Below are 26,743 nucleotides of genomic sequence, written 5' to 3'. Positions count from 1 at the left end.
AGACACCACCCCAGCTGGCAGGAGGAGGGGGTCACGGAGGTGAGATGTGGAATGAGGGTGGGGGGGGTGCCACCTTAAGAGAGGAAGGGGGTGCTCTTCATGCTCTCTGGGGCTACCATCCCGACTTGGCGACGTCTGAGCATCTGTCCCAAAGCTCCCTGCCACCCTCCTGTGATATATGGACCATGGTTTCTTCCACAACAGGAGCAGAATTGTGGAACTGAGGTCTGACTTAAGGGTCTTCTTTTCTGGGACCCAGCTACTCTCCACTCTCCCCCAGGCATGGGCTCCACTCCTGCCTTTGCTCAGTTCTTGCCCGAACCCCTCCCACTGTGAGTGAGGGGGCTTTTGTTTGACCTGGTCAAAAAGAAACTTTCCACTTTGAAAGCCTACCAAGTGGCATAGGGTAGAGCTAGGGAGTGTGGAGGCTGTGTGTTCCACATAATCTGGTGATTTTAACACACAAACACACGCCCCGCACACACCTGGGACCCTCAAAACAACACCAGAAGAATTCCATCTCCCCCAGCCTCCTCTGCCGTAGCTTTTAGCCTAAGCACTAGTTTGCAAGTCTGCTACTGGCCCCAGCCTGTCCTATCCAGCAAATTCTTCTGAGCATCTGTGCTATGCTAGGGTGCACAGCCTGGGCCGGTGGTGGAAAGAGCAGCCGAATCACCCAGATGTTGCCCTAATGGAGGTGGGAACCCCATGCTGGGGAGGAGGGGGTGCCTCTGGTTGCGAAGGACAGCTTTCCAGCTGCTGCTTCATTCAGGCCCCCCCTTTTGTGTGTCTTTCTTCTGCTGCTCTAGCCCCTTGTACCCTGAATCCCAGAGGCCACCCTGTCTTCATTTGCCACTCCCCCAGTCCAGGGGCCTAGGACCCGTCTCTTAGGCCTCCACACTGTCTCCTCCTCCCCCCACGCCTACCTGTTGCAGGTGAGGGGAACTCGGCCTTGTCCCCCCTGAACCCAGGAGAACTTCTCATCGCATTACACAACATCGACTCGGCGAAGTGTGACATGAAGTCCATCATCAAAGGTGAGGCGCTTCCCCCACCCCACCCCCAAGTAGCCTGGCCTCCGTGGACCTGGGGAAGAACCTGTCACCCACGTGCCCCTGATGGAATCTGCCAAATCGGAGACTGTGCCACCTGCAGCCCCATCGCAGAGCTCCGGACACCTACCCTTGCTCCTTGTCCTCCCTCCTCCTGTCCTTCCTTCTCTCTTCTCTCCGTCCCTCCCTCCAAGGAAGTGATGCACCTGCCGTGCACTGACGCAGAGTAGTCATCAAGAAAGGGGCGGGTGGGGGCTCTTTCCTCAGCCCCAGCCTGAGGAATGAAGGAAGCAGAGCCTTGACTGAGCTGGGCAGAGGTGCAGCCAGCAGAGCAGACGCAGTGCGCCAGGGCGGTTGTTGGACCAGGAGTCTAGTCTGGGCTCCGCTTGAGACAGGAGAGCGAGCCTCCAGGGCGAGGGAGTTGCAGACAACCTGGCCACCTCACCACAGTTAGCAGTTTCATAATAGCTGCTGTCACTGCTTACCTAGCACTTAGTCTGAGCCAGGCCTTCCTAAGCACCTTATGGGCCTGCCTGCCCATCTGCACCACTCTTTACCTGGTAAGTATGCTGACTTCCATTTTGTAGACAAAATGGACGTTCCAGAGAGGTAAAGTAACTTTCCGGGCCACACAGAAGCTAAGAGGTGTAGTAGCAAAAACAGAATCTGCAGTCAGGTGGACCTGAGTTGGAATCCCAGCTGTGCTGGTTGCTCCCACACATGGGGCCCAGGGCCTCCTCCCTTGAGAAGATCTCGCTCCCTCAGCTCCCTCAGCTCCCCGCTCCCCTTCCTCCCTGAAGGGGGGTTCTCGTCCAGAAGCCATGCTTTCCCACGCAAGGTGGAAGCCTTTCCTGTCCCCACTGTTCTCAGAAGACAACTGTCCTTTGCTTCCGCCTCTCCTTCAGAAGCGGGGAGGGGTTTCCCTCCTTGCCCCTTGCTTCATGTCCAGCCCGAGGTAGCTTCCTCAGTGACTTTTGTCCCAGTCTTCCTTAGCAAATGCTTTCAGAAACTTAGAGGTCAAGGGAGGAGCATATGAAAACTTGAAACCCACATGCAGCTAAAAAGGAACCAAGGCCTCTAGTGGAAGCAGTGAAGTGAAAAGGGGCTCCAAGCTGAGACTCCAGGAGTGGTCTTTTACGTGCCCTGGCCCCTCATGTGACCTCAGGAAGGTTACGAACGCGTTCCCAGGGACAGGAGACTCACATGGCTTTGTGTACAATTTGAGGTGATGCAGATGATGCTAGCGTGGCCTAGTTCTGGAACTGCAGAGCTAACCCCGGCTGGATCTGGTATTGGGGGGAGGGGACCTGGTCAAGAGATGAGCTGTACCATGTAGGCCCTGGCCCCTCACTCCCACTAAAGCCCATACATGGACCCAGATGTAGTCCCTGATCTACACGAGAACCAAGGCCCAGGGAGAAAAAAAGGCCTTACACCCAGGTCACACACCCAGCCAGTGCGCAGATGCCTGGAGATGTCAGCAAGGCCTGGCCTTTAGAATGCCACTTGTTTCTTCCTACAAACCCAGGCCCACACAGAGCCTCTCTATTGCCGAGCTCTCAGTCACCCCTCAGCTGGCCTCCTGACCAGCTGTCTGGCCACAACACAATCCTGTCTTTTCTGAGAGTGCTTCTCTGCTCAGGCTCCTGTCCTTTTTATGGTTGCATTAGTGGCCTGTTTTGGGGCCCCGTGGAATCCCCTGTACCTAACGGTATAAGCAGTCATTCCTGGCATTCACTCCCTGTGCTGGTGTGCCACTCTGTCTCTGGGGAGTCTTTGTATGACTAGACCTGTCCAGCGGACTGGTCCAGCAGTTAAGGAGACCCACTGAGCTCCTCTGCTCAGCCCTGTGCTGGGCGGTGCTGAGGACACGGCAGGGGCGGAGACAGCCCTGCCCTCCTGGGGCTCACAGGCCATCCCTAGAGTAACAGTCCAGAGCAAACAGGGCTGGGACAGAGGGGCCACCTGGCCCTCCTTTGTGTGGGACATTAAGGGCTTCCTGGAAGAGGGGGTCACCTGAGCTGAGCCCACAGAGGCTGAGCAGGGGTGAGGTAGCAGGTGAGAAGATGATCCCAGAGAAGGAAGAACGCTTGCAGAGGCCAGGAGCTTTGTTAGCACGGCCTGGTTCTGGAACTAAAGAGCTGACCCTGGCTGGGTCTGGTGGTTTGGGGAGGGGGCCTGGTCAGGAGACAAGGTCAGCCTATGCCATGTGGGCTCCGTCCATACCCGGGCTCTGTCACAGGCCACAGTTGAGGACCTGCCCTCTTGAGGGACCTATGGAAGGTACAGGATCAGGCTGAGCTTTTGAAAGACCCCTCAAGCTGCTGTGGAGAGAGTGGATTAGAGGCGGGGTGGGAGCCCCAGGAGGAGGCTGGGGTGGAGCCGAGGGGGAGAAGAGGAAGAGGGTTGACTTTGGAGCCTTTTAGGCAGAGCAGGCAGGAGCCAGCAGCCACCTAGAAGGGAGGAGGAACACTGTAGGTTTCTGGTGGGTCCCCTGGCACTTGGCTCACCTGCACTTCCTGCCGCCCCTTTGGCCTAGATGCCTGCCCTGCCCGCTCCAGCCGCCTCCCTGCCTGTCCCCCTATAGTGCCTCCGTCCTTTCCTCTTCCCTTTTAGGAACCCCTCCCACCCCCCATTCCTCATAGGCACCCAGCCCTGTTCTCCGTTAGCCTCTCAAGGATTGGGGGCCTCTCTTCTGGCTAAATAAAGATTTCCTGGTTGACAGACTCACATGGCAAGTGGTGTTTGGGGAAGAAGGGGTTCAGAGGCAGTTCCGGGGCCTTCCCAGTAGCACAGTGGATCAGAGCATTGCCGATCCCACTGATGTCGGGGTGCTACAGCCCACTCCTGAGGGGACAGGCCCCAGGGCCTGCCCTGGTCTTTGCCTGTCTTCGTGGGTGCTTATGTTGTGCCAGGCCTCCTTGGGCCCTTCCTGGCACTGGGTGCTGAGCTGGGGAGCTCAGCATTTGCCCAGGCTGCCTCCTCTCGCCCTTCCCTCATTACTCTCTGGACTGTGGCCCCCACATGACCCAGCAGCACCCTAGCACCAGCGCAAGCCCTTATGCACTGGGTTGAGAGTGGGCGAGCTCTTGACCAGCCTGCTGGTGGAGACCATCTCTCCTGCCCCCAATGAGATTGTTTATGGGAGGCAAAGCTGTCGGGGCAGAGGTGCCATGCTACCCCATTCAAGCCAGGCTCCCCAGGGGTTGGCTATGTGTTTTTCTCACCTCATCCTTTCTGGGGGTTGTTCCCAAAGAGAAAGGGCCAAGGTTTTCCCACTCTGTTCAGGGAGAATTCCAGGAGATGGACATCTTCCCTTAGGCCAAGCTCCTAGGCTTTCCAAGGACCAGGCCGGTGTCCCCTCAGACCTTCTGTGGGGTGGGGGAAATCTGTCTTGCCTGGAGTTTCAGGAAATCAGGACTGAGGCTCTCTAATGGTGGTGGGGCTCCCACCTCCCGGGGGGCAACCAAGCAAAGAGGACAGGCCCACTCTCCGCCTCCTCACAGCCACCAACCTGTGCTTTGCGGAGCGGAACGTGTACACGTCGGAGGTGCTGGCCGTGGTGATGCAGCAGCTGATGGAGCAGAGTCCCCTGCCCATGCTGCTCATGAGGACCGTCATCCAGTCCCTGACCATGTACCCCCGCCTGGGGGGCTTCGTCATGAACATCCTGTCCCGCCTCATCATGAAGCAGGTAACCCACCCCTGGCCTCCCCCTTCCCCCAAGCAGTGGACTCACTGCAGCAGGACACACTACACACCGGCTTGAGGCAGAGCGCCAGGCTTTGCCACTTTCCAGCCTACCTGGCTCCCTACCCTGAAGGAGCCACGATGCAGAGAGCAAGCTCTACCAAGACGGCCAGCTCCTTTCCCCTGCCCTCTGCTGAGGCACTGCAGTGCTCTAGGGGTCACTAGGTCAGATGGCTACAGGGTGGCAACATGATGAGTGAGGGCTCTTGGGTGGTAGGCACAAGCAATAGACTTCAGGGGGTGCACATCCCAGGAGAGGCGCGGCTGCCTCTTTCCCCCCAGCACGGTGCCCCCAGCCAGAAAGCAGGCTAGGGCTGAAAGATACTCCCATTTTTCAAGAGAAGTTAGAAATGATTTTTAGAAATACCACCATGAAACAAATCCCATCCACAAGTCTTCAGACTGGATTCAGCCCACAGGTTGCCACTTTGCAACATCTGGCTTTGCTGCCTCTAATCCATAGAGGTTAAGTGCTGATTCAGACAGGCCTGGGTTCAGATGTCAGTTCTGCCCCTTGGTACCTTCCCTGGGCGACCCTGGGCAAGTCCCAGCGTCTCCCTGGGCCTCATGTGTTTGGCACGGCTAATTTCGCCCTCCTGTGGTGGCTGTGAGAATGAACTGAGGTGGTGCCATCTTGGCATGGTTTTGCTCCCAGTTTCTGGGGGTGGCTGGCTGCCTGCAGGCCCCCTCACGAGTGCTCCCTCCCTGCCTGGTCCAGGTGTGGAAGTATCCCAAGGTGTGGGAGGGCTTCATCAAGTGCTGTCAACGCACCAAGCCCCAGAGCTTCCAGGTCATCCTGCAGCTCCCACCCCAGCAGTTGGGTGCCGTCTTTGACAAGTGCCCCGAGCTCCGGGAGCCCCTGCTGGCTCATGTCCGCTCCTTCACCCCCCACCAGGTACCCTAGGGTGTGAGGTGGGTGGCCCCCTGGGTCTGGCCCTGGGGGACTGGGTGGGGTGGGCAGAGGGGCACCCAGAATTTCCACAAAGGACTGGGGCTCTGGAGGGTCAGGGACACCAAAGATGGGGGGCGCTGTCTATGGGTCACAGCTGCCCACAGCGCCCCCATCCTGTTCTTCCCCTAGCAAGCACACATCCCCAACTCCATCATGACCATTCTGGAAGCCAGCGGCAAGCAGGAGCCAGAGACTAAGGAAGCGCCTGCCGGGCCCCTGGAAGAGGTGAGGGCCTGCAGCCCCTTCCCCGAGCCAGAAAGGCCCCAGCCCCTCCGGCCCACTCCAGCCCTCTCTGCGGAGGCGCCTCCTGAAAGGGACTGGGGCGGGCAGACAGCTGCCCCTTACTCCCTGCGCCTGCCCTAGTGTCTGCCTCAGGATGGTTTCTGGCTTCTTTCCCACCATCCTCTTGAGAGCAGCCTGGGTCCTAGGTCCCACCCATCCTGAGCTGCTTTGTGTCCCTCCCCACCCCCAGGACGACTTAGAGCCCCTGGCCCTGGCACCGCCCCCGGCCCCCCGACCCCCTCAAGATCTCATCGGCCTGCGGCTGGCCCAGGAGAAGGCCTTAAAGCGGCAGCTGGAGGAGGAACAGAAACTGAAGCCTGGGGGAGTGGGAGCCCCCTCGTCATCATCCTCTTCCTCGGCCCGGCCAGGCCCTCCCCAGCCAGAGGAAGCCATTGACTTCCGGGAGGAGGGCCCGGAGTGCGAGACCCCAGCCATCTTCATCAGCATGGATGACGATTCGGGGCTGACCGAGGCTGCGCTGCTGGACTCTAGTCTTGAGGGACCCCTGCCTAAGGTAGGGATAACAACCTTCGAGCACGAGAAACACCAGGGATCCGGGCTGACGTGTCTGTGCCGAGTGCCCAAGGCGGGGAGGGGGCAGGAAGGGTAAGGCAGGAATGTTGGCGGCGAGACCACGCCATCTTTGACCAGCTCCCACTTCTCCGGTCACTAGGAAGCAGCCGCCGTTGGATTGATTTCAAAGGAGGAGCGGAGCCCCCAGACCCTCACCCCTGCCCTAGAAGACATCGTGAAGACCCCCAGCCCCGCCGCCGAGGAAACCGGGGAACCGGAGACCAAGGGGAACAGCTGACCAAGGGGAAGGGCTTGGTGGGGAGGGGGAGTGGGACTGGGAGCTCAGGAAGGGCGGGCGGGGCGGGGCTTGGCCAGCAGGGCTTTGCCTCGAAAAATTAAAAAAGAAAGATCGCTGGTTTGGGCATGGGTGCAGGCCCTCGTCTCTGCCGTCAGGTCAGCTGTGGGACTGCAGCAGCTCGTGGACGCGCCCAGGAGCTTCCTGCAAGACGGGAGGCCGCGCAGGCCTGGGGCTGCGCTTGCGCAGAGGGCCGCTCCTCGGCCCCGCTTCCCCGCGCGCCCTCCCCTGGTAACCGCCCGCCCCTCCCTCCTTGGCAACCGGCGTCTCTGCGGCTGTCCGGGTCGGAGGTACACCTATACGGCGGGCGACTGGTCTGGCCTAGCTGCGGGCCTTCCTCCCAGAGGTCCACGGTCCCATTTAAACTATGGGGGACCCACCCCCCGACCCTGAGCCCCCGCCTCAGCCAAGCTCCAGCCATCGGGATTCTCAGGTCTCCGAGCAGCGGCGGCGGCACAGTCGGGAACCCTCTAGGCCCTCAGCCTCAGATGAGGTGCAGCAGATACCGCTTGACACGCGGATCCTGCGCAGCAGTCAGGAGATCCCGTCAAACCCGATGAACCTCCAGGGCTGGTCACAAGGGGCCAGCCTGCCTCCAAATGAGAACGCCTTGTTCCAGGCTGAGGAAGCCCAGCTGGGCGAAGTAGAGTACCTTTCCCCAAATACGGGCTTCCCCTCAGAGGAACAGCCCGGCACTTACCCGAGTGAAGACGGGCTCCGGGCTCACAACGCCAGTCTAATGCTGCAGCAGCTACGTCAGGGCGAAGGCAGCCTCTTCCAGCAAGTGGAGGCTGCCTACCAGGAGCCTCGGGCTGACCTCTTGGGCCAGTTCACCATGTACCAGAGAGAAGACCTGCAGTTCAGCCAGGGCGCCCAGCATGGGCCCTACATCAGGGATGACCCTGCCCTCCAGTTCTCCCCCTCTGAGCTGGGATTCATGCCCTTCAACATAGAGGCGCCTGAGCCGGAACCTCGGGAGCTGGCTGTGCAGAACGCCAAGGCCTACCTGCTGCAGACCAGCATCAAATGCGACCTCAGCCTGTGAGAGTGGGGCCCCGGAGTGGGGAGGGGATTGGACCCAGGTAGGGAGAGGCCCCAGCCAAGGCCCTTCCTCAGGTCTGGGGTCTCCTCAGTAAGGGGAGAACCAGCGACTACTCTGGAGGCATCTGACTCAGACTAGAAGTCAGGCCGTAAATACTAAAAGCCAGCATTTACTTAGCAGACATTGTGCCACCACTTCACACATCAACATCTGGTTCTCGCAGCTGAGATCAGTGCATCTTCTATTCCCATTTTGCATGAGAGGAAATTGAGAGAAATTAGGTCCTGTATCCAAAATAACGCAGCTAGGATGTGACAGAGCCAGGATTTCAGCACAAGCGATTTGACTCCTGAGGCCCTGTTGTCTCTTTGCCAAGGTCACTTATCTGAAGTCATAACACCCTTCTCGACACCCCATCACATCCTCATGACGCTGACTCTCTAGTGGGCGAGTAGACTATATATAGTAAATTATAAGGTTATAAGAGCTAAGGTGAGCAACAAGGCAGAGTACTGAGGATAGGGCGCTCATGTTACATGGTGTGAGGTCAGGGAGGGCCTCTCGCAGATAATGACATTTGATCAGGGGCCTGAGGGTGGTGAGGGAGCACACCTTGCAGGTAACTGGAGGAAGAGTCTGGGGTATGGAACACAGCGAGCATAAAGGCTTCAAAACTTGTGTTTGAGGGACAGCAAGGAGGCTGGTGCGACTGGAACCAAGGGAGGAAGAGGGTGTGAGAGAAGATGAGTTTGGGAAGTAACAGGTCTCACTGAACCAAAACACTGACCCCCATCCCTCCTGTGCTCAGAGCCTGCCATGGCTCACCAGTGCCCTCAGGAGAAGAAGGTTCATTCTTCTCTTACAGGCCCTATAGAATTCAACCCCAGAGTTCCGTCGTGGTGCAGCGGAAACGAATCCGACTGGGAACAGTGAGGTTTTGGGTTCGATCCCTGGCCTCGCTCAGTGGGTTAAGGATCAAGCGTTGACATGAACTGTGGTATAGGTAACAGACATGGCTTGGATCCCACATTGCTGTGGCTCTGGTACAGGCCAGCAGCTACAGCTCTGATTGAACCCCTAGCCGGGGAACCTCTCCATATGCCTTGGGTGCAGCCCTAAAAAGCAAAAAAAAAAAAAAAAAAAAAAAAGAATTCAACCTCTTCTCCCTCTCCAAACTTTATCTCTAGTCAGTTCCTACCTCAGATCCTAGAATCTAGTCGAAATTCACATCCAGCTCTTCCCCAATAGTACCCAGCACTCAGGAGCTTCAGGGTCCCTTACTGAAAAGCCCTGGTGAAAGTCTCACTTCTCCTTACCCTTCCCACTTCAGCTATGGCCCCCACCACACCCAAGACTGCTGCCAAAGGGTTTGCACGCCAGAGAGGGTTAGGCCATACGTGCTTTGAAGTCAGGCCAGCTAAGTCTTTAAGTCCTGGCTGTGCTACCAGACTGTGAGACCTCATGACCTCAACTATTCCAAGCCACAGTTTCCTCATGTGGGGAATGGGCATAATTGCGCCTCAGATGTATGATTGTGAGACTCCAACATTGCCCTCAAGTGCCCAGCATGGTCCCTGACTCATGAATGGAAGCCATTAAGACACTGTTCTCCCACAACCCCTGTCCCTCCCTCTGCTCCATCCACACCGACCTCCTTGTTCCTCCGGCATGCCAGGCACATGCTCATTCTCAACTGTATCATCTGCAAACCAGGGCAGTTTTGCTCCTTTCTTTTAAGGCTTTTACCTTTTCTTTCTTTCTTTCTTTCTTTTTTTTTTTTGTCTTTTTGCCATTTTCTTGGGCTGCTCCCACAGCATATGGAGGTTCCCAGGCTAGGGGTCCAATCAGAGCTGTAGCCACTGGCCTATGCCAGAGCCACAGCAACGAGGGATCGAGTAAGGCCAGGGATCGAACCCGCAACCTCATGGTTCCTAGTCGGATTTGTTAACCACTGAGCCACAACGGGAACTCCGCTTTTACCTTTTCTTTCTTTTTCTCGTCACACTGCATTGGTAAGGACGGCTGGTGCAGTAGGACACAGACACAGTGAAAGAAGGCATCTTCATTCCCAGTCTCAGGGGACATACTCGGTCTTTTACCATTACGTTTGGTGTGTGCTGCAGGTTACCTGGAGCCACCCTTATGAGATGAGAACATGTTACCTTCTGTTCCTAGTTTGCTAGATTTTTTAAAATCACGAATGGGTGTTAAATGTTATCAATCTCTCTGCACCTTTTAGGTGATCTTACATTTCTCCTTTAACAAGTTAATGTGATGAATTATATTTTTTTTCCCTATTTTTCTACTATCAGTCCAGCCTTACATTCCTGTTCTTAGTCCAATTTAATCATCTTTTTGATGATGTCAAAATCAAAGATGTGTCATCTTTTCGAGAATGCTGGATGCCATTTGCTAATATTTTGTCTAGAATTTCAGCACCTATATTTCTAAGTGAGATTGACATGGGATTTCCCTTTCTCCAAATTTCCTTGAGTTTGGGCATCAAAATTAGGTTAGATTCACAAAATGTCTCAAGGCCCATGCATCTGCTGTTTCTTCTGCCTGAAACATCTTCCGACCAATATTTGGCTGGCATGCCTCCTCACTAAATGAGATCATTCAGATCTCAGCTTAAAATCACCTCACTGAGGCCCTCCCTGGCCTCCCCATTTAAAATGACAAACCGGGAGTTCCCTGGTGGCTCAGCAAGTTAAGACTCTGGCATTCTAACAGCTGCTCAGGTCACTGCTGTGGTGTGAGTTCAAACCCTGGCCTGGGAACTTCTCTATGGTGCGGGTGCAGCCAAAAATAAATAAAAATAAGTAAAATTGCAAACCATCTCCTATCCCTGGCCTTCCCAGCTCCCATTCTCTGCTTTCTTTGTCTCCATATGAATTACCACGCCTAACATATATATTCTGCACGTTTGGTTAATACCGCTCCCCATCCATCACCCCCCAGTGCAGGTACTTTTCCTTTTCCCCACTGAGTCCCCAGAGCTAGGCTCAGAGCCAGACACAAGCCGCAGCTCAGTTAGCTGAGTGAGTGACGTCCTCCACCTCCCACCTTCCCTCTCCCCGAGGCAGGTATGAGCACCTGGTGAACCTGCTGACCAGGATCCTGAACCAGCGGCCGGAGGACCCCTTGTTCCTCCTGGAGTCGCTGAGCCGCACCACGCAGTGGGAGTGGTTCCACTCCAAGTTAGACACACTTCGGGACGACCCCGAGATGCAGCCCACCTACGAGATGGCCGAGAGGCAGAAGGCACTCTTCAGCCGGAGCGGCGGCGGGGAGGGTGGCGAGCAGGAGATGGAGGAGGAGGTGGTGAGTGAACCAGTGGGGAGGGCGCGCGGCGGAAAGGGCCCAGGCTTAGGCACGTGCTGCTGCCTGGAGGTGAGGGCGCGCAGGGCCACACCCGGAAACACCTGCGATTTCAATCCAGCGTGTGGGGCAGGCACCAGGTCGCGGAGGGCCTTGAACGCCAGGCTAAGGGGCATGGACTTTCTCCTGAGGCCACTGGAGAGCCAAGCAGAGGAACGGTGGTCAGCTCTGCTGTGTAGAAAACCGACTCCAGCGCCAGGTGGAGGTGGAGGCTGGCTTCCCCTACCATCCCTTACTCCCTCCTGCCAGTAACTTTTGCAGATGTTTTCCATGAAACTCCCTGCCTCCAGGAGTCTCTCAACACTGAATTTGCCCCGTCTCCCCAGGTTTCCACGTTTGCAAGTTAGGACCGGCTAAGAACTCTTGCACCCGTAACTCATGAACATTCTGCTATCCTCAGAGTTTTTAATTCCACGATTCTGATTCCAGCATTGGACAGCTTAAAATTTGGCTGAAGGAGTTCCCATGGTGGCACAGTGGTTAACGAATCCGACTAGGAACCATGAGGCTGCGGGTTCGATCCCTGCCCTTGCTCAGTGGGTTAAAGATCTGGCGTTGCCGTGAGCTGTGGTGTAGGTCACAGACGCGGCTTGGATCCCGAGTTGCTGTGGCTCTGGCGTAGGCTCATGGCTACGGCTCCGATTCGACCCCTAGCCTGGGAACCTCCATATGCCGCGAGAGCGGCCCAAGAAATGGCAAAAAGACAAAAAAAAAAAAAAAATTGGCTGAAATTTTCTTGCACTCGTTCAGGAAATGTTTGTGGAGAACTCTCTGTGTATGATAATTCGGACCCCTCCTAGGCCTCCTGCTAAGAGCTTTAGGAACATTTTCATCCCTGAAACAACCTTGTAAGGCAAATGCCATTTATTATTCCTGTTTGTGGAGGAAGGACTTAGAGGGTTCCAAGCTAAAAGAGACTAGGAAGGCAGAACCATATCCTCCAAAGCCCGGGCCATAACCTCTGTCATCTCTGCAGATGCTATTGGTCTGTGCTCATGTCTTGTGCTTCTGAGATTCTAGAATTCTGGTGACAGTGGGGTGGGATAGTGAGAGAACCAGGGTCAGCCGTCTGACCAAGGAATGAGTCTGTGGGTGAGCAGAGCACAGGCAGGAATCCAAGACTTAGGCACGAAGAACAGTCTTATCTGAGAATACGGTTTTAAATTTCCGATCAGCAGCCTCTTTTTGAGAAGCCCTACTCGCTTAGAACTGCACCCTTCTTCCCTTACACCCCCAGGTCACAAGGCCACGTAACCTCGTCCCTGGTGGCCCAGCCTCCTTAGTTCGCTGCCTCTAGAGGCTCCACCCCCTTAGAACTCCACGGCTTGTGAGGCTCCGCCCCCCGAAATTCAATCCTTAGGAAAGCTCCACCCTCTTCCAACAGCAAGTCCTTGAGGTCCCACCCCTTTAAAGCTTGAAGCTGGAGTTTTTAATGCAAGGTCTGTGCAAGGGCAAAATTGTGGGTGTTTGTGGCCTGTGCATATTTCTAGGAAGAGATTCAAATCCATGATTCAGCATCTTGCATTTATTTTTCAGTCTGAGGGGAGGAAGGGCTCTCATTTCTCTCATTTTCTATTTCTTCCATGATCCCCAACAGCATTTATGGAAAAATTCCTTCTTTCTTCTGCTTTGAAAATGTCACTTCTACCATTTATTTACACCTGTATGGACTCTGGTCGGTCTTTGGAGTCTGTTTTTTGTCTTGCTCCGTGGATGGCTTTCTGCTCAAGGACTCCTGCTTGCTGTGTTCAACCACTGCAGAGCACGTTTGGCTGTTTGGTAGCATAAGATTCCCCGTCTCCGCACCTCTTTTGAAAAGTTGCTGACTATTCTCACATTTATAGTTTTTTGTTTGTTTGTTTGTTTGTTTAGGACCACGCCTGCAGCATTTGGACGTTCCCAAGCTAGGGGTCTCATCGGAGCTGTAGCCACCGTCCTACACCACAGCCACAGCAAAGCCAGATCCGAGCTGCATCTGCGACTGACACCACAGCTTATGTGGAGCCTTGACCCAATGAGTAGGGTCATGGATGGAACCTACATCCTCATGAATACTAGTTGGGTTCGTTACTGCTGAGCCACAACAGGAACTCCTCACATTTATAGTTTTAAACTAACTTCGGGATTTGTGCATCACATTCTAAAAACTAACACCTTCCTGTATTCGTTTGACAACACAGATCACTTTAAGACAGGAAATCGATGTCACAGAAATGAAGACAGTGTCTTAGAAAAGACAAGCTTTTCTCACCCCTGATAAGTGCAAGCAGTCTAGGGCTGGCAAGGTGGCTCCCCAGTGAAGGGGCACTGAGGGTTGTCTTCTTCCCACCCTCTCCAGACCCCAAACCAAGAAAGTAGTTTTCAGCATCATGGTAGCCTGGGTGTAAATCCCATCTCTGGCCAAGGAAGTCAATAAGGCTCAATTTTGGCTGCATGTGCTTGATTAAAATGGCCCAGGGAGGTCCCATCGAGGCTCAGTGGAAACAAATCTGACTAGTATCAATGAGGACACAGGTTCAATCCCTGGCCTCGCTCAGTGGGTTAAGGATCTGGTGTTGCCACCAGCTGTGTTGTAGATCGCAGACTCGGCTTGGATTCAACCCCTGGCATGGGAACCTCCATATGCCTCGGGTGCAACCCTTTAAAAAAAAAAAGAAAAGAAAGGCCCAGGCATTTCAGCAAAACATTTCATTTTTTTATTTTGTCACTTCAATTTGCCAAGAGTGGGTAAAGTTGGGGCAGCATCTCTGTGAGTTCATTGTGTTGACATTTGGTCTTTGAGTATGTCACTTTATATTTGAAAACTAGCTGCTACAGTCTCAGACATCATGTGCCCACCAGTGCCCCCCAAAGGGAGAAGGGCCTCTCCCTTATGTGTCTCTCACTATTTGGGGAGGGGGCCCTTCTTCACCAGCAGCATGTCGAAGTTCCCAGGCCAGGGTTTGAACCCATACCACAAACTGCTGTAGTGACAATGTCGGATCCTTAACCCACTGCACCACAAGAGAACTCTTCTTTGTCACTTTTTTCTTAAATCAGGGACCAAGTTTCCCAAGAGCCCCTCAGAAAACCTCCGCTTCGGAGTTCCCATCGTGGCTCAGTGGTTAACGAATCCAACTAGGAACCATGACCTTGCAGGTTTGATCCCTGGCCTCGCTCAGTGGGTTAAGGATCCGGCATTGCCATGAGCTGTGGTGTAGGTCATAGACGCAGCTTGGATCGGATCACGCGTTGCTGTGGCTGTGGTGTAGGCCGGTGGCTACAGCTCCAATGAGACCCCTAGCCTGGGAACCTCCATATGCCACAGGTGTGGCCCTAGAAAAGACCAAAAAAAAAAAGGAAACCTCTGCTTGTGTCTTGTTGGCTGGATTGGGTCACATGACCATCCCTGGCTGCAAGGGAGGATGGGAAAGTGACAGTGGGGCTTCTCCAGCCTGGAGAAAGGCAAGCAGTGGAGAACGGGGTTGAGGATGGAGCCAGCGCAGTGGGCTGACAGTGCCGACCCCATCAAATCCAAGGGGAGGGATGTGGCTGGGCCCCAGGCCAAGCTGGTATTCAGGGATCCCAGTGCCCATATGTCACCCCTGTGGCTCTCTCCTCCCCTACCTCTTCTTGTATACAGCTGCCCCCACAGCTCCTGAATTTATTTATTTTTAAAAATCCATCCAGTTGCTACTAGGAAATCTTTTCTCCAAGATCATAGATAGGCTCTTCCTGGAACCTGGGAGAATGAAAGAGGAAGGAAGATTCTGGCCACAGTTAATAGAGGAGTTATGTAGTAGGGGCTAAGAATGTGGCCTGTGGAGCCAGACCAACCTGAGTTCAAACCCTGCCATCCCCCGAACTAATTTCTAGGCAGGAGGATGCCAGCTGTGCTTTCTCTCCACCCAGTTACAAATTGCAGAGGGAGAGAAGGAGAGTCTGATCTGCCATTTCGGGGCTGTTGTCCTTGCTTGCTCCAATCAGCAGTGGCCAGAGGACAGGGCGATATCATTTAATCACAGTTGGTGGGGTCACTCCATTACCAGCTTGATTGGAGGCATTTCCAGACATTTCCATTCTTGTGGACCAGGCACACACCCCAAAGAGAGCTTCCTATGCTCATTCCCGTATCTTCCCTGCGGGCAGCGTGGGGAATTTGGGGCTTAAGTTTTGACTCTGTCCCCCTGAGTTGCTGCTGTCAACATCAATTAAGCAAACAGGCTTTTGCATTGTGTTTGAGATCTTTCTTCCTTATTTTAATGATTAAAATATAGTTGATTTACAATCTTGAGCCAATTTCTGCTGTACTGCAAAGTGACCCAGATACACACACACACACATTCCCTTTCTTATATTATCTTCCATCATGCTCTATCCCAAGAAACTGGATATCAGTCCCTGTGCTGTACAGTAGGATCTCATTGCTTATCCACTCTAAATGTAATGGTTTGTATCTACTAATCCCATACTCCCAGTCCATCCCACTCCTTCTCACCTCCCCAGAATCACTTTCAAAATAATGATTCTCCTCCTATAGAGTATTAGTCAGGTTGTGTCATGTTGAGCTGAGATAACAGCCCAACAATCTTAGCGGCTTAATACCACACAGCTTATTTCTTGCTCACACTACTTGCCCATCCAGGCTTGGCAACAGAGCTTGGCTCAGAATACCCGTCGTGGCTCAGTGGTTAAGGAATCTGAGCGGGTTCCATCCCTGGCCTCGCTCAGTGGGTTAAGGATCTGGCATTGCCCTGAGCTGTGGTGTAGGTTGCAGACGCGTCTCAGATCCAGGGTTGCTGTGGCTCTGGTGTAGGCCGGCGGCTACAGCTCCGATTCGACCCCTAGCCTGGGAACCTCCATATGCTGAGAAGCAGCCCTAGAAATGGCAAAAAGACAAAAAGACAAGAAAAAAGAGAGAGAGAGAGAGAGCTTCAGTCACTTGATGTGGAGAGTAAAGGACATGCCCCTGTTCCACAGGCTTCCATAGTTGCAAAGCAGGAAAAAGAGGGCGTAGGAGGAGTTCTCGTCGTGGTTCGGTGATTAAGGAATCTGACGAGCATCCATGAGGACACAGATTCAATCCCTGGCCTCGCTCAGTGGGTTAAGCATCCAGCACTGCTGTGAGCTGTGCTGTAGCTCTCAGACTCCGCTTGGGTCCTGCGTTGCTGTGGCATAGGCTGCCAGTTGCAGCTCCATTCAACCCCTAGCCTGGGAACTTCCATATACAGCAGGCACGGCCCTAAAAAAAAAAGAGAGAGACAGAGAGAGAGGGCATAGGAAACCCCATGGGTGGGTTCTTACAGCTAGCTACCACCTGGGTATGACCCACGGCCCTTTCACTGCCATTTCAGGTGGTTGGACAAGTGAATGCAGTAGGCATGGAATGGGAATGTATAATCCTGCTGTGGAGAGGGACTTCAAACATTTGTGAATAACAAAACAGTCTAGCAGGCATAGGAAGAAGATGCAATAACTGTTCCTTTTAACACTGTTGGGGCTTTTCACAAATGGGGCTTTTTAAAAATGGTAATGTAGTATATACCTTTAGGAAAAACCTCAGTATGTCTGCCCCCAAGTCGTTTACATCAACTGGTATAATTTAAGTATCATCTCTTTTTTGGTGGGGGGGGCACACCCATAGCATGTGGAAGTTCCCAGGCCAGGGGTTGAACCAGCACCACAGCAGGGAACTAAGCCACAGCAGTGACAACACCAGATCCTTAACCTACTGAGCCACCAGGGAACTCCTAGGCATCATCCTTTTTTTTTTTTTTTTGCACACTTAGCCCTGCATCTCACTGGCCAGAAGTAGTTGTGTGCGGAACTAGGTTATACACTCCTTTAACCCGCTGGGCTCTGGAAGAGTCAGGCTGGAGCGCAGGGCTTCAGGCTTCTTCCCTCTGCCTCCCCCCACCCCCACCGCAGGCCGACACCGCGGTGCCCAACATCATGGAGAAGGCCTTCTACTTCGAACAGGCGGGCGTGGGCCTGAGCTCCGACGAGAGTTTCCGCATCTTCATGGCCCTGAAGCAGCTGGTGGAGCAGCAGCCCATCCATAGCTGCCGCTTCTGGGGAAAGATCCTGGGTCTCAGTCGCAGCTACCTGGTGGCCGAGGTGGAGTTCCGGGAGGGCGAGGAGGAGGGCGAAGAGGAGGAGGTGGAGGAGCTGATGGAGGGCGGCGAGGTCCTGGAGGCGCACGCGGAGGAGGAGGGCGAGGAGGATGAGGAGAAGGTCTCGGACCTTATCCCCAAGTCCACGTGGAAGCCGCCACCCGTCATCCCCAAGGAGGAGAGCCGCTCGGGCGCCAACAAGTACCTGTATTTCGTGTGCAACGAGCCGGGCCGGCCGTGGGTGCGGCTGCCCCACGTGACGCCCATTCAGATCGTGCAGGCCCGCAAGATCAGGAAGTTCTTCACTGGCCGCCTGGATGCGCCAGTCGTCAGCTACCCGCCCTTCCCGGGCAATGAGGCCAACTACCTGAGGGCCCAGATCGCCCGCATCTCAGCCGCCACACACATCAGTCCCCTCGGCTTCTACCAGTTTGGCGAGGAGGAGGGCGACGAGGAGGAGGAGGGCGGTGCCGGGCGCGACTCCTACGAGGAGAACCCGGACTTTGAGGGCATCCCGGTTCTCGAGCTGGTGGACTCCATGGCCAACTGGGTGCACCACACCCAGCACATCCTGCCGCAGGTGAGGACGGGACCGAGCCAGGGTGACTCGGAAATAACGGTATCAGGCACCTGCTCGCTAGGCATCGCCCTCAGTGGATGAGACAGTGTGGACCTGCATTTACTGCAAGTTTAATGGGTCTGAACTTTACATACATTTATGTATTCATTTAAGGAAGCACCTTCTGTGTGCCAGGAACTTTTTATTCATTCGTTTGTCCAATAAACATTGATTGACTCCACAACTTTTTTTTTTTAAGCGCTGCACCCCAGGCATATGGAGGTTCCCAGGCTAGGGGTTGAATCGGAGCTCCAGCTGCCAGCAACCACAGCCACAGCAACGTGGGATCTGAGCGGTCCATATCTGTGACCTACACCACAGCTCATAGCAATGCCAGATCCTTAACCCACTGAGCAAGGCCAGGGATTGAACCCACAACCTCGTGGTTCCTAGTTGGATTTGTTTCTGCTGCACCACAACAGGAACTTCTCCACAATTTTTTTTTGGCCACACCCATGGCATGTGGAGTTGCCTCAACTGCTCGGATCCTTAACCACTGGGACACCAGGGAACTCCCACAATGTTTTACTGAAATAACTCCTTTTGAGATTAGTACAATTATCATCCCTATTTCATAGTTACTGAAACTGAAGTCTGCTATATGCTGTGCACTTAGGTCATTCATTCAACATTTATTGGAGTTCCCTGGTGGCCTCGCAGTTAAAGGATGCAGCATTGTCACTGCTGTGGCTTGGGTCACTGCAATGGTGAGACGGTTTAATCCCTGGAGCAGGGAACTTATACATGCTGCAGGGGTGCAACCAAAAAAAAACAAAAAAAAACAAAAAAAAACAAAACAAAAGTCAAACATTTATCAACTCTTTAGTACCTCATGTAACCCAACAACGATCCAACGAGAGAGGCACCCATGACACCCCATTTCACATATGAGCAACAGGGGAGCTTATCCAAATGTCAGCTCCACAAGGACAGAGATGTGGGGGTTGTCTTTTCTCAAGTTCATAGTCCCAGCACCTAGAGCAGTGCCTGTATATAGTAGGAGCTCCTTAAATATACACCAAATGAACAGAGAAATGGATGCAGAGATGGAGGCCACAGAGCCAGAGCCAGGAATCCCCCATCTCCTTGCTACAGCTTTCTCCTTCCATTCGCTCCCACCTCTTACCTGCATACAAACCCTGTCCTTCCACCTATACCCAGGTCCCTGAGAACAGGACCAGTCCCCGGTGTCCTGCCTGGCTCTTCGCCTCCTCCCAGCAGGCAGGCTGGGCACTGTCCCCTGTGGGTGACATCTGACCTCCTCCCTACCTCCAGGGCCGCTGCACTTGGGTGAACCCTTTGCAGAAGACGGAGGAGGAGGAGGAGCTGGGAGAGGAGGAAGAGAAGGCCGATGAGGGGAGAGAGGAGGTGGAGCAGGAGGTCGGGCCCCCGCTGCTGACGCCGCTCTCAGAAGATGCAGGTAGGCATCCTCACCTCATACACTGCCAGCTCTGGTGGAGACTGGGAGGAAGGTAGGGGGAGCAGTGAGACTGGGGGGGCACCTCTCTGAGCCTCAGTTGTATTCTCATCTAGAGAATGGGCATCCCGTCTGGCGCGTGGCAATGTGGGCTTGGGGGGAGAGAGAGAGAGGGTTTGGGAGGCCTCCCCAGAGGAGGAAGGACATGAGCTGGATTTTCCAAGGCTGGGCAGGAATTTCCTGCGGTTGAGACTTCAGGCGCCTGGGCAAAGGAAGAGAGAGGCTGAGAGTGGGCGAGGAGACAGAGTCTGGATGTGGACCCAGAGTCTTGCCCTGTCCTCTGACCCCGGTCCAAACCAATGGCCGACCCAGAGGGAGTCTGGGGGTGTCGGGGGCCCTCAAGGCTCAGTGCCACCTTGCGAGGGAGGTGAGATAAGTGTCTCCATTTCCTGGGAGGGGTCACTGAGGCTCAGACAGGTGAGGTGGCTTCCTAAGGTCACCCGGCAAGAGAGCTGTCAGAGCCAGGGTTCAAACACTGAAGCCAGTGCTGTTCATTCCCACAGTTCCCTTCATGCCCTTCTTTGTCCTCCTTCCTTCTCTCTGCCTCTGCATGAGGAGCTGCAGCCTAGTCTCTGACCTCCCTGGTGCTCTCTGCTCCCCACAGAAATCATGCACATGTCACCCTGGACCGCCCGCCTGTCCTGCAGCCTCAGCCCACAGTATTCCGTGGCCGTGGTGCGCTCCAATCTCTGGCCTGGGGCCTATGCCTATGCCAGTGGCAAGTAGGTCTTTCCTAGTCCCTCCCAGTGGGGGCTCCCCTATAACTTCATCAGAGCCAGGCCGGATGAGGCAGCTCACTAGGGTGGGCTGAGACTGGAAGACTCCGTTAAGAAAGTGTCCAGGGGTTGACCTCCTCACTCAGCTCCCAGGGGTCCCACTAAGCCTAAAAGGAGAAAGTCCAAACTAAGAGGCCGTGAGCCCCTTGCATGAAAGAATGGAGGGTCAGAAAGAGGAAGGAGGGGAGTTCCCGTCGTGGCGCAGTGGTTAACGAATCCGACTAGGAACCCTGAGGTTGTGGGTTCAGTCCCTGCCGTTGCTCAGTGGGTTAACGATCCGGCGTTGCCGTGAACTGTGGTGTAGGTTGCAGACGCGGCTCAGATCCCGCGTTGCTGTGGCTCTGGCGTAGGCTGGCGGCTACAGCTCTGATTAGACCCCTAGCCTGGGAACCTCCATATGCCGCGGGTGCGGCCCAAAGAAATAGCAAAAAGACAAAAAGAGAAAAAAAAAAAAAAAGAGGAGTTCCCATCGTGGCGCAGTGGTTAACGAATCCGACTAGGAACCATGAGGTTGCGGGTTCGGTCCCTGCCCTTGCTCAGTGGGTTAATGATCTGGCGTTGCTGTGAGCTGTGGTGTAGGTTGCAGACACGGCTTGGATCCCATTGCTGTGGCTCTGGCGTAGGCCGGCGGCTACAGCTCCGATTCGACCCCTAGCCTGGGAAACTCCATATGCCGCGGGTGCGGCCCAAAGAAATAGCAAAAAAACAAAAAGAAAAAAAAAATTAAAAAAAAAAAAGAAAAGGAAAGAAAGAGGAAGGAGGGAGTTCCCGTTGTGGCTCAGTGGTTAACAAATCTGACTAGGAACCATGAGGTCCCTGGCCTCGCTCAGTGGGTTAAGGATCTGGTGTTGCCGTGAGCTGTGGTGTACGTCACAGACATGGTTCAGATCTGCCGTTGCTGTGGCTGTGGTGTAGGCCAGCAGCTGTAGCTCCGATTCGACCCCTAGCCTGGGAACCATCATATGCTACGGGTGTGGCCCTAGAAAGCAAAAAAAAAAAAAAAAGAAAAAAGAAAAAAGAAAGGCAGAGGAACTGACTCAGAGCCACACTGCAAGTGCAGGATTCCAACCTGAATATCTGGCCCACTGGCCCAAGCTTTCCTGCTGTATGAGGCATGGAGCCAGACAGAACTCAGACGTCCCCTTGGGGGTGGCACTTGTAGGGGCAGTCTCCATCTCGGGGATGCTAACTCCTTTCCTGGGCTCCCTGGACAGTTCTTTCAATTTGGTCTTCACTCTGTGGGCAGTATGTGTCCCACCAGAATCCCCTACCAGTTGCACCCAAATGATCGACAGGCTGAAGTCACCCCCACACCATCCCGCCCTCAGTTACACACTCTGGACAAGTCCCTCAGCCTCTCACCAGGCACGCGGCAGTTTCTCCGCTCAGCCACTAAGTGGAGAGCGCAGCCTGCGGTGTGCGGCATGCACTTACCAGCGCTGCCCACCAGATGGCACCACGACTTGTCATAGTTTTTCCTTTTCCACGTCAATGATGAAGCTGTACTGTTATTTGCTGCTATGATTCGCTGCTTTGATTCATGTGTAATCATGATCATTTAACCACATTCTTGGCAATTTTTTACACTTGCAGAAGCATGGAGGAGGCATGCTCCATTTTGCCAGCGCCCTTCTTCTGGCCACACCCTACCTAATTTGTCAACATTCCTCTGAAAGCAAAATACCCAAACTTGGAGCTCCACTCACCCATCCAGCCTCCACCCCCCAGCTGCCTTCCTATCCACCACCCAAGCCACTTTTTTTTTATAAAGCCTTTTTTTTTTTTTTTTGGTCTTTTTAGGGCTGTACCTGAGACATACGGAAGTTCCCAGGCTAGGGGTTAAATCCGAGCTGAAGCTGCTGGTCTACACCATAGCCATAGCAACCGGGGATCTGAGCTTGGGCTTTGAACTACACTACAACTCAGGGTAACAGCAGATCCTTAGTCCACGGAGCAAGGCCAGGGATGGAACACTCATCCTCATGGATACTAGCTTGGTTTCCTTTCCAATGAGCCAGGACAAGAACTCCATCTTTACAACAGCCTTGAACGTCATTGTTTGTCAGCTGGCCCCAGGCGCCTTGTTGAAAAGGGAGGTGTGGATCCTGCCCTGGGTTCAGGCCGAGGAAGCGTAGCTGTTAATTGTACAGCAGCCTCATCCTTCCTCACCTTCTTAAGCACCTCCCACCCGCACCCTCAACAGCCCCTGCCACATGCCCTGTTAGAAATGAAAAGAAATACAACTAGGGAGAGAGGAGGAACAAATAACAGCTCATAATTGTCATGATCAAGGAAGGATTCCTGGGAGGGGAGTTCCTGTTGTGGCCCAGTGGAAACGAATCCTACTAGGAACCATAAGGTTGTGGGTTCAATCCCTCTCTCAGTGCACTAAGGATCTGGCATTGCCATGAACTGTGGTGTAGTTTGCAGATGCGGTTTGGATCCTATGTTGCTGTGGCTGTGATGTAGGCCTGCAACTACAGCTCAGATTTGACCCCTAGCCTGGGAACTTCCATATGCCACATGTGTGGCCCTAAAAAGCAAAACAAAAACAAACAAAAAAAAAAACCAAAAAAAGAATTCCTGGGAAAAGCAGCCTTGATCTGAAATCTTTGGAGAAAGAAAGAACTGGGGGGAAAAGCTGGCAGAAGAGCATTCTAGGGATTTCCCATCATGGCTCAGTGGTTAATGAATCCGACTAGGAACCATGAGGTTGCAGGTTCGATCCCTGGCCTTGCTTAGTGGGTTAAGGATCCAGCATTGCCCTGAACTGTGGTGTAGGTCATAGATGTGGCTCAGATCCTGCGTTGTTGTGGCTGTGGTGTAGGCCAGTGGCTACAGCTCTGATTAGACCCCTAGCCTGGAAACCTCCATATGCCAAGGGTGTGGCACTAGAAAAGACAAAAATAAATAAATAAAAGAACATTCTAGACCAGAGGCTCCCAAACTATGACTAGATAGGACTCGCTCGGGGATCTAGTCAAAGCGTGGGTTCTGGTCGCCTGGGGTGTGGATTGGAGCCCAAGATTCTCCTTTCCTAGCCACGGCAACCTCCTGGGGAGGCTGCTGGCTCCTGGGTGCTGGGTGGGCAGAGGTTGGGGGCTTCCAAGGAGGCAGTGTATTTGAAGGCTCTGAGGAAGACCTGGGGAAATCGAGTCTCAAGAGAAGAGCAAGGCTGTGAAAATAAGGTCAAATCCAGCTGCTCCACATGGCAGACTCCATCGCTCTCTCTTTCTCTCCTCTCCTCTCTGTCCCTCTCCCTGTCTCTCTGGTCCCTCTTTTCTTCTATTTACTCCTCTTTCCTTCTCCCATTAAAATTCTGGGGAGAGGTGAATGGGCGGGACTGGAACCCAACCAATTATGTCTTTGTTTATTATGTCTCCTCTCTCTAGAATGGAGGCACCATGTAAGGATCTGTCTAATTTGTTCCCAGCTAGGTCCCCAGTCATGGCTAATGTAAATAAAATATGAGCCACATATGTCATTTAAAATTTTCTAGTATCCACATTTAAGAAATAAAAATAAACAGGCAAAATTCATTTTAACAATTTTTTTTTTTAGGTCTACACCTGTGGCATATGGAAGTTCCCAGGCTAGGTGTGGAATCGAAGCTAGAGCTGCCAGCCACAGCCACAGCCACAGACACAGCCACAGCCACACCAGATCTGAGCTGCATCTCTGACCTACACCACAGCTCAGGGCAACACCAGATCCCTAACCCACTGAGCAAGGCCATGGATGGAATCCACATCCTCACAGATGCTAGTTGGATTCGTTTCTGTTGCACCACAACGGGAATTCCAATAATGTGAAAATTATTAATGAGCTAGTTTACATTTTTTTCATGCTAAGTCTTCAAAATCTGGGGTGAAGTTTACACTTACAGTGCATCTCAACTTGGGTTCTAAATTTTCATCAGAAATACTTGACCCATATTCAGATTTCACAACGTTTACAGTTGACAAAGTAGATTCATATATCTAGGTTGTCACAGACATACTTAGATGTTTTGCAACAAATGAAGTATCCGTTTTATTGCTCAAACTTAAATAAAATTAGGAGTTTCCATCATGGCTCAGCACAAATGAATCTGACTAGCATCCATGAGGACGAAGGTTTGATCCCTGGCCTTGCTCAATGGGTTAAGTACCTGGCATTGCCACAAGCTGTGGCATAGGTAGCAGATGAGATTCGGATCTGGCTTTGCTTCGGCTGTGGCGTAGGCCAGCGACTACATTCCGATTCGACCCCTAGCCTGGGAACCTCCATATGCCTCAGGTGTGGCCCTAAACACACACACACACACACACACACACACACACACACACACACACACACAAAGCTTAGATAAAATTGAGTAAAATCCATTCCACCACACAACAGAAGAACACACATTCTTTTCAAGTGCACATGGAGTATTGCCCAGGGTAGACCAAATGTTAGGCCGTAAATCAAGTCTCAATAAATTTAAAAGGCTTGATTGTATGAAATATGTTCTCTGACCACGCTGGAATGAAACTAGAAATCAGTAAGTGAAGGAAATTTGGGAAATTCACAGGTATATAGAACATGCTCCTAAATAATCATTGAGTCAAAGAAGAAATACGAGTGAAATTTGAAAATTAAATAAAGTTAGAAATCCAGGGAGTTCCTGTTATGGCTCAGTTGGTTATGAACCCAACTAGTATCCATGAGGATGGGGATTTGATCCCTAGCCTCGTTCAGAGGGCCCGGGATCTGGCGTTGCTCTGAGCTGTGCTGTAGGTCGCAGACACGGCTCAGACCCCGAGTTGCAGTGGCTGTGGTGTAGATCGGCAGCTGCAGCTCCGATTTGACCCCTAGCCTGGGAACCTCCATATGCTGAGGGTGCTACGACCCTAAAAAAGAAATAAAAAAGTTAGAAGTTCAGTTCTTCAGTCTCACCAGCCGCATTTTTGTGTGTATGTGTGTGTGTCTTTTTGCCTTTTCTAGGACTGCTTCCTGCAGCATATGGAGGTTCCCAGGCTAGGGGTCTAATCGGAGCTGTAGCTGCTGGCCTACGCCACAGCCACAGCCACAGCAGATCCGAGCTGCGTCTGCAACCTACACCACAGCTCACAGCAACGCTGGATCCTTAACCCACTGAGCAAGGCCAGGGATCAAATCCGCAACCTCATGGTTCCTAGTCAGATTCCTTAACCACCGAGCCATGACGGGAACTCCTCACCAGCCACATTTTAAGTGCTCAACATTTACATGTGCTGTTAGTGCAGCTCTGGACACAACCCAGCACGTAGTAGGTGCCAGTAAATATTGAAAAAGACAAATGGGAGTTCCCGTCGTGGCGCAGTGGTTAACGAATCCGACTAGGAACCATGAGGTTGCGGGTTCGGTCCCTGCCTTTGCTCAGTGGGCTGACAATCCAGCGTTGCCGTGAGCTGTGGTATAGGTTGCAGACGCGGCTCAGATCCCGCGTTGCTGTGGCTGTGGTGTAGGCCAGTGGCTACAGCTCCGATTCGACCCCTAGCCTGGGAACCTCCACATGCCGCGGGAGTGGCCCAAAGAAATAGCAAAAAGACAAAAAAAAAAGAAAGAAAAAAAGAGAAAGACAAATGAACAGGGCAACCTGGTCGGCACACTTCACTCTGCCACCCACAGCTTTGCAGTCATTCTGTGCCTACGATGGATTCCGCCTTTAATAAAAGTCCAGGCTGGGGTATTGAGGGTGAATTTCTTAGCATCTCTCTGCCCCTCCAGGAAATTTGAGAACATCTACATTGGCTGGGGCCACAAATACAGTCCAGAGAACTTCAACCCAGCCCTGCCAACCCCCATTCAGCACGAGTACCCCAGCGGCCCGGAGATCATGGAGATGAGTGACCCCACGGTGGAGGAGGAGCAGGCCCTTAAGGCTGCCCAGGAACAGGCCCTGGCGGCCGCGGAGGAAGAGGAGGAGGATGAAGAGGAAGATGAGGATGAGGACCCAGATGACTGAGAGCCCATAGCCCCCTTCTTCAAGCAGGTGATAGCAGGTTTTCCCTTATGCATAGTTCCAGCTTTTTTTTTCAGTGTTGGCTTGCTTTCTGTCCCTAGAGGGCAGGGGTAGAAGAGGGTGGCAGCTGCTCTGAATAAAATTTCCCCAGTGCATTCTGGCCGAGTTCATCCCTCATTTGTTCACCGCCTCCAAGTCAGGACTGTGGCCCTTTGCTGGGAACACAGATTTCGTCTTGTATAGTCTCGCCTATCTGTTCATTTATTCGTTCATTCATTCATCTGGTCATCAAACAACTACTGAAGTGCCTCCTGTCAGCCCAGCCCTGCATTGAGGACACAGTAGCAACCAAGCAGCCCCAGATCTGGTTTCTGGGGGCTCAAACAGGAGAGACAGACACATCTCCAGGCAATGACAACCCAAATGGGGAGCCTAGAGGACTGAGAGAGCTCCTGAGCTGGTTCATAAATAAACAGTGGGT

The 26,743-nt window shown here is 53.3% G+C and overlaps 2 protein-coding genes across 4 annotated transcripts in view; both read left to right on the top strand.

The window, feature by feature from the left end:
- The window catches only part of SYMPK (symplekin scaffold protein), a 41,159-nt gene extending 34,196 nt beyond the window's left edge, over positions 1–6,963 (top strand). For both annotated transcript variants that reach the window (XM_047789647.1, XM_047789646.1), the window contains 6 exons: positions 936–1,037; positions 4,559–4,746; positions 5,521–5,697; positions 5,884–5,979; positions 6,227–6,550; positions 6,710–6,963. In XM_047789647.1, the coding sequence (XP_047645603.1) occupies positions 936–1,037; positions 4,559–4,746; positions 5,521–5,697; positions 5,884–5,979; positions 6,227–6,550; positions 6,710–6,847 (1,025 nt within the window). In that variant the 3' untranslated portion in view covers positions 6,848–6,963. The remainder of the gene's footprint in view (positions 1–935; positions 1,038–4,558; positions 4,747–5,520; positions 5,698–5,883; positions 5,980–6,226; positions 6,551–6,709) is intronic.
- A 134-nt stretch (positions 6,964–7,097) lies between these two features.
- RSPH6A (radial spoke head 6 homolog A) lies at positions 7,098–26,417 on the top strand. 2 transcript variants are annotated; one of them, XM_047789649.1, is made up of 6 exons: positions 7,098–7,945; positions 11,033–11,270; positions 17,235–17,999; positions 19,314–19,458; positions 20,120–20,237; positions 26,028–26,417. In XM_047789649.1, the coding sequence occupies exons 1-6, from the start codon at positions 7,272–7,274 to the stop codon at positions 26,263–26,265; spliced, it is 2,178 nt and encodes a 725-aa protein (XP_047645605.1). In that variant the 5' UTR covers positions 7,098–7,271; the 3' UTR covers positions 26,266–26,417. The 2 variants fall into 2 exon arrangements, with proteins under 2 accessions (XP_047645605.1, XP_047645606.1); XM_047789650.1 differs by lacking the exon at positions 20,120–20,237 and having other exon boundaries at positions 26,028–26,247.
- The last annotated feature ends 326 nt before the right edge of the window (positions 26,418–26,743 follow it).

The sequence above is a fragment of the Phacochoerus africanus genome, chromosome 8, assembly GCF_016906955.1.
Source record: "Phacochoerus africanus isolate WHEZ1 chromosome 8, ROS_Pafr_v1, whole genome shotgun sequence".
Lineage (NCBI taxonomy): Eukaryota > Metazoa > Chordata > Mammalia > Artiodactyla > Suidae > Phacochoerus > Phacochoerus africanus.
This window is presented reverse-complemented; position numbering and strand designations above follow the sequence as displayed.